We start from the raw sequence: 6,858 nt of genomic DNA on the forward strand, positions 1-6,858 counted from the left end.
CAAATGGTTAAAACACTAACAACATAAACAGGCGTTCACATGCTACAACAGGGCATTAATTATATTTAATCAACATGCGTATAGCCACGAAGTATTTGAAACATATTTCAAACTTATTTAGTATATTGCTGCATGTTATGGGGCTTTTATTTTGATGGTTGCGACCGGAAGCGCTATTGGAATACGGCGCTGTGTTTGGCTTTTGTGGGAATGAGAGAGTGAGGGAGAGCAGAACAGGTTGGAACAGCAGACTGAACGCTAGACGGTCAGACGCTTTCCTGGAGGAGTAACGTTACGCTTTCATCTTTTGCGGATTTTAACTGGAGAAGTCGAGTTTGTCATTCAAAATAATCTGTGGATTTGTTTTGTTCCATGTTTGTATCACCTCGGCTCGGTGTGAAGCCGGGGGAAAGGGAAGAGTGAAACCCCGCTGGAAGAAGCTGCTTTTACCTCGCTAAGAAACGCCAACAAAGAGCGTTCAAGGAAGTAACGTTAGCCTGGCGAGGGGAACGCAAGTAAGTTAGCAACAAATACAAAGTACCGCGGCGGATACGTTCTTCACCATGGCTTACAACAGACTTCTTCGCGCCGTTTTGACTTTGTTGTTTTTTACGCTGTTTCTGAACGTGGGGATCTTTCGAGTCAATGGCCAATACGGCGGCGGTGACCGAGGGATGTCTATACCGGAGCACGGATTTTGCCAGCCCATTTCCATCCCGCTGTGTACGGACATCGCGTACAACGAGACCATCATGCCCAACCTGCTCGGTCACACCAACCAGGAGGACGCCGGGCTGGAGGTGCACCAGTTCTACCCGCTGGTTAAAGTCCAGTGCTCTCCGGATTTAAAGTTCTTCCTCTGCTCCATGTATGCGCCCGTGTGCACGGTGCTCGAGCAGGCGCTGCCCCCGTGCCGCTCTCTGTGCGAGCGCGCGCGCCAGGGCTGCGAGGCGCTCATGAACAAGTTCGGCTTCCAGTGGCCCGACAGCCTCGCGTGCGAGACCTTCCCGGTACACGGCGCGGGAGAGCTCTGCGTCGGGCAAAACATGACGGACCGCCCCGAGCCGGACGGCCCCGCGCCGTATCCCACCGAGCGCCCGCCTCCTGGCCCCCCGAACGGTCAGTTCAGCTGCCCGGCTTCGCTCAGGGTGCCTCCCTACCTGAACTACCGCTTCCTCGGGCAGGAGAACTGCGGCGCTCCCTGCGAGCCGAAGAGGTCTCACGGGATGATGTACTTCAGCGAGGAGGAGCTGAAATTCGCCCGGATATGGATCGGCATCTGGTCGGTGCTGTGTTGTGCTTCCACCCTGTTCACGGTGCTGACCTATCTGGTGGACATGAAACGCTTCAGCTACCCGGAGCGGCCCATTGTCTTCCTCTCCGGCTGCTACACCATGGTGTCCATCGCCTACATCGCTGGCTTTCTGCTGGAGGACAAGGTGGTTTGCAATGACAGGTTCGACAATGACATAAGGACCGTGGTGCAGGGCACGAAGAAGGAGGGCTGCACCATCCTCTTCATGATGCTCTACTTCTTCAGCATGGCCAGCTCGCTGTGGTGGGTCATCCTGGCTCTCACCTGGTTCCTGGCAGCGGGGATGAAATGGGGCCACGAGGCCATCGAGGCTAACTCCCAGTACTTCCACTTGGCCGCCTGGGCCGTGCCCGCCATCAAGACCATCACCATCCTAGCCGTAGGCCAGGTGGACGGAGACGTGTTGAGCGGGGTCTGCTTCGTTGGCATCAACAGCGTGGACGCCCTGCGGGGCTTCGTCCTGGCGCCGCTGTTCGTCTACCTGTTCATCGGAACCTCCTTCCTCTTGGCGGGCTTCGTGTCCCTATTTCGCATCCGGACCATCATGAAGCACGACGGCACCAAGACGGAGAAGCTGGAGAAGCTGATGGTGCGGATCGGGATCTTCAGCGTGCTGTACACGGTGCCGGCCACCATCGTCATCGCCTGCTACTTCTACGAGCAGGCGTTCCGAGAGCAGTGGGAGAGGACGTGGGTCAGCCAGACGTGCAAGACGTACGCCGTGCCCTGTCCCGTCCAGAACCACCCCAACATGAGTCCCGACTTCACCGTCTTCATGATCAAGTACCTGATGACGCTGATTGTGGGCATCACGTCCGGCTTCTGGATCTGGTCTGGGAAGACGCTGAACTCGTGGAGGAGGTTTTACACGAGACTGGCCCACAGTAAACAGGGGGAGACCACGGTGTGATGGGGTCTCCCACCTCCTCCCTCCCTCGGCCCTCACCTCACAGACTGCTTACTGACAAACTGAATGATAAGGTACGGAAGAGGATTAGGGTCACATGTGAGAGAATGCAATTCTCACCTTTTTCTTACAATTCTTTTTTTTTTATTACTTTTTTTAAGTAAAAAAAAATATCAGAATTCTGACTTTAATCTCAGAAAAGTCAGAGATTGAAGTCAAAATTCTGACCTTTTTTTACTGAAAAAAACTAAAGTCAGAATTCTGACTTCTTAGTATTCTGAGCTTTTTAGGTAAAAAAAAAAGTCAGAATTCTGAGAAAAGAATTCAGACTTTTTTCTCAGAAAGAGAATTCTTTTTCTCAGAATTCTGACTTTTTTGTTTTTGTTTTTTTAGTTAAAAATAAATCATAATTCTGAGAAAATAAACTCAGAACTCATACATTTCTTCGCATGTGGCACTAATGCTCTTCCATAACAATCCACTTCATTATTTTCCTTAGATTTTTTTTTCTTCAGACTTACAGAGGATACTCGGTATGCTTTTTTTTTAATGTACATATACATTTGTGAGATTTTTGTAAGTATATATTTGTATTTAAAGATTTAAAAACTTTTTTCTTATTTTTTAAAACCAACACCTTTTTTTCATACTTTGGACACCATGGAGTTGTACTTAATCATCACAAAGAGCCAGCTGAGCGTCACTGATGCCGAGGTCCCATGACCTGACTTGCTGTGGACACCACTGGGAGTAACTCCACCCCCTCCCTCCATGACTACTGTGGCTCTATTCTAAGCAGAGTCCATTGAAACCCAAGTGCTTCCTCGTGGCTCCCAGCCGTAAGGGTTGTGCAGGATGTTAAAAAAATGAAAAAAACGCATCCGATGGACAGAGAGCAGTGATGCTGTTCACTGACTCTGAAAAGTAAAGGCGAGGACTGGCCGTCCACCTCAAGGTGTAATGTCAGTCTTTGTAGCTTGAGCACTTGGCGTTGGAAGTGATTATGCACATTATGCAGTGTTGCAGCGGTTTCCAGGACAAGAACCGGTGCACACAAGGGCGTAACTTTGGGTTCAACAAGAATTGTTGAAAAAGCGAACAAAATGTCAAAAGGGGCTAAATGTCGGAAATAGCTCCAAAAACTTCGGGGAAAAACTCAAAAGAGGCGTCAGAAAATCTTTTATGGTTTTCTTCCTTTTTTTTTTTTAAGGTTTTTGTCGCGTTTTCAATGTTTTGCTTTTTCCGACAGTTTTGCAGCTTTTTTCAACAGCAAAAATGTCAGAAAAAGCGACGAAAACATTGAAAACGGTTGTAACCCGCCCCCCCCCATGAATGACGCCTATGGGTGCACAGGTTGTGAATGTGAGCCATTGTGACAGATGCCTGGGGTCTGTAGCACGGCCCTGACAGTCAGATCATTCCTTTCCGAAAATAAAGCACACACTACGATGCCAGGTTAAAGGACCATACCAGTGTTTCTACATGTTTTTAGTTCCGGGAAATGTGTAAAAGTGTATTTTACAATGGTACCTTCTCTCAGGCAATACTTTAATTTAGAGATGCTAAACTTAATCGCCAACTATTTTTTTTATAATCTCATTAATCGGTTTGAGTCAAATTCTCTGATGTCAGCTTGTTTATTGTGAATATGTTGTAGTCTCTGCTGTCCTCTGTGACAGGAAACTGAATATCTTTGAGTTGTGAAAAACAAGACATTTGAGGACGTCGTCTTGGGCTTTGGGAAACGCTGATCCACATGTTTTACTTACCATTAATAATCGAGAAAATAATCGAGAAAATAATCGTGAGTTGCAGCCCTACTTTGTTTTTCCTTTTTTATTGAGCTACAATTTGTAAATCATCAATTACAGACACTTTAAAGTGCTCATATTCTGCTCATTTTCAGGCTCATAATTGTATTTAGAATAGGTTTACATGGTTTAATTTTCAAAAAACACCATATATTTGTTATATATTGTACTGCACATTGCTGCAGCTCTTCTTTTCACCCTGTGTGTTGAGCTCTCTGTTGTAGCTACAGAGTGAGGCATCTCACTTCTGTTCCATCTTTGTTGGGAGTCGCACATGCGCAGTACCTAGGTGAGGACTACTAGCCAGTCAGAAGCAGAGTATGAGGGCGTGCCACGCTAGCAGCTAGGCGAGCATTATAACGTGTGTTACAAAGTGACCACGTTTGTCTCTGAAGTAAAGGCTGGACTACAATAGAGCTGTTTGGAGCAGTTTGGGAACAGTGTTTTCTGGTGGAGATGGTAAGTCCCTTTGGGGTGGACTTTGGGCTTTTTCCCTTTGTAAACCTAAAAAAAAAAAAAAAAAAAAAAAAAAAAAAAAAAAAAAAAAAAAACAAAAAGCAAAAAATATAATATAGTAAGCACTTTAAAGATGAGTTTGGGGAGTCATTCTGCACCGTGACTGCTTCATTGGGTTAAAGTTGTGTTGTTGTTGCATGATGCAGATGGAAGTGTAGGTCAGGGTTTCTCAAAGTCTGGGCCAAGGTCCGCATCCGGAACCAAATGGCAAGTCAATCGGGACCCAGCCCATAAACCTCGTTTTAAGACTACAATATCTTATGAAGTGCAGCTTTTTCTACTTTAAAATACATTTTCTATTGATCAATAAATTATTAGTGAAAACGTCGGGAAAAAAAACGAACAAACGTCAAAAAGCAACAAAAATGTCCCAAAAATCCTGACAAAAAAAACCCGGAAAGAAATGCTGAAAAAAAGGCAAAACTCGTTTGTTTAACCTACTGCATGAAGCTAAGAATACCGGCGTAGAGTCGGGAATCACCAGAGGCCTCACGATACCATAACATCCCGATACTTATGTACGATACGATGTTATTGCGATTTTAAACATATTGCGATAATCTGCGATTATATTGCAATTCATTACCTTTTTCCCAACTTCAAACTTTTCCCAGTTTCAAATGATGTCCCCAAAAGGAAACTTTGTCAACATGTTTTATCTAAAAAGATATATTTCTCTGTTTGTTCATCTCACTTCAATTGTATTGCTGCAAAATGGGATTGTCAAGCAGACAAACTGACCGACACATATAGAATAGTAGATCCATACTGTGTATCGATACAGTATTGCCACGGAAAATATTGCGATGCTATGCTGCATCGATTCCCCCCCCCCACACCCCTATACTGCATGAAGCTCGTCGAAAAGATACTGTTGTGTAACAGTACCGAAATGGTTAAATAATTTAACCGAGTACTCAACTTGAATTTACTCACTTTACTTAAAAGTTAAAGTGAGTTGATTGAATGCTATTTTGTTATCGCCAATCGGAACGGACCTCTGATGTCAGATGCGGCCCTTTGGAGTGAAAGGTTTGAGAACCGCTGGTGAACGTTGATTCCCTGCAGTACGACGCGACAATTTCACAACGTTGTCCAAAACGAAAGCCGATGAGAAGTTCAAGACGCTAGGAAGGAGAAGGCATGAAAGCCTGTCACACATTTGGCTCTGGTGTTTAAATGGCCAGCTGTAATGTAAGCTGTGTATACTACAAGGGTCTTAAACATGCACAAACACTGGTGTGTTCCTTTTCAACAGTGGTTGGAAACGGCATTAAAATGGGCCGTACGTGTGTTCAGTGAGCTTTTGAACACAAAATCTGCCTGCTGTGGCATTTTGAGTTGTTGAATGCACCGCTGGGAGACATACACACCGAGCACACAAGACCTCTGTGGGTGTTGAAGCACATTTAAGAACCGTAAAGCATTTTTCTGCATACAGTGCTATGTCAAATCATCGGCCACCCTTTTGGACGTCACCCAATAATCCTCATTGTTTCTATTCCACCAAAGCAATAAGAACATTTGATTTAAACCGTGTGAAAGTGGGTGCACCCTTTGTGTCATCAGAGCAGAGCACAGACCATTAATTGAGTAATGGCTAAGATGTTTGAAAGAAAACCAATCGGAAACTTAATTCATAATTGACTAATCGTTTCAGTAATTCAGCATTTTTGTCTTCTTTTTTTTCCTGACATTTTTTAACAAAAACAAATAAATGGTCAATTGGGCAAATAATCTGCATATTAATGGATAATAATTAATAAAAAAGTGCCAGTGTGAAAATAATGGTGTCAGTGAGAAATATTTGCTCCAATCTTCACATCTTATGCTGCTCGGCTCTCGTGTCTTAACTGCAGGTTTTGAATATAATTCAGAGCTGTGATGATAAAAGGTGATCAGATACTGAACAGCAAATGCACCCGCGTTTGTTTGTGTATTAAATTCATCTCTGTATTAAAAGTCTGACGGCACAAGGGATGTACGTTCGAAAAACTATTTTATCATTCTTGTAACTTTATTAGAATCCTCGCCGTTTCCTGTGGCACACATTGTTCAAATGCTTAACCATGGCACTGTGAATATGGTTCTATCTACAGGTTGTATGGGGTTTCATGCACATATCTGGGGCTGGGCAATATATAGAAAATATCACAATATTTTTGACCAAATAACATCAATGCTGATATTGCGGTGATATTGTAGGGTTGGCTGTTGGTGCTTCTACAAAATATTAACATAAGTTTTGATACCTGTTTGATAATCATCAGTAATGGGAATACAATGACTAAGTGGGTAAAGGTAAATAA

At 44.3% G+C, this 6,858-nt stretch overlaps 1 protein-coding gene across 1 annotated transcript; it reads left to right on the plus strand.

The window, feature by feature from the left end:
* The first annotated feature begins 222 nt into the window (after positions 1-222).
* Positions 223-2,519, plus strand: fzd1 (frizzled class receptor 1). The gene has a single exon (XM_039805594.1). The coding sequence runs from the start codon at positions 564-566 to the stop codon at positions 2,223-2,225; it is 1,662 nt and encodes a 553-aa protein (XP_039661528.1). The 5' UTR covers positions 223-563; the 3' UTR covers positions 2,226-2,519.
* The last annotated feature ends 4,339 nt before the right edge of the window (positions 2,520-6,858 follow it).

This window comes from Perca fluviatilis, chromosome 7 (genome assembly GCF_010015445.1).
Source record: "Perca fluviatilis chromosome 7, GENO_Pfluv_1.0, whole genome shotgun sequence".
In the NCBI taxonomy this organism is placed as follows: Eukaryota; Metazoa; Chordata; class Actinopteri; order Perciformes; family Percidae; genus Perca; species Perca fluviatilis.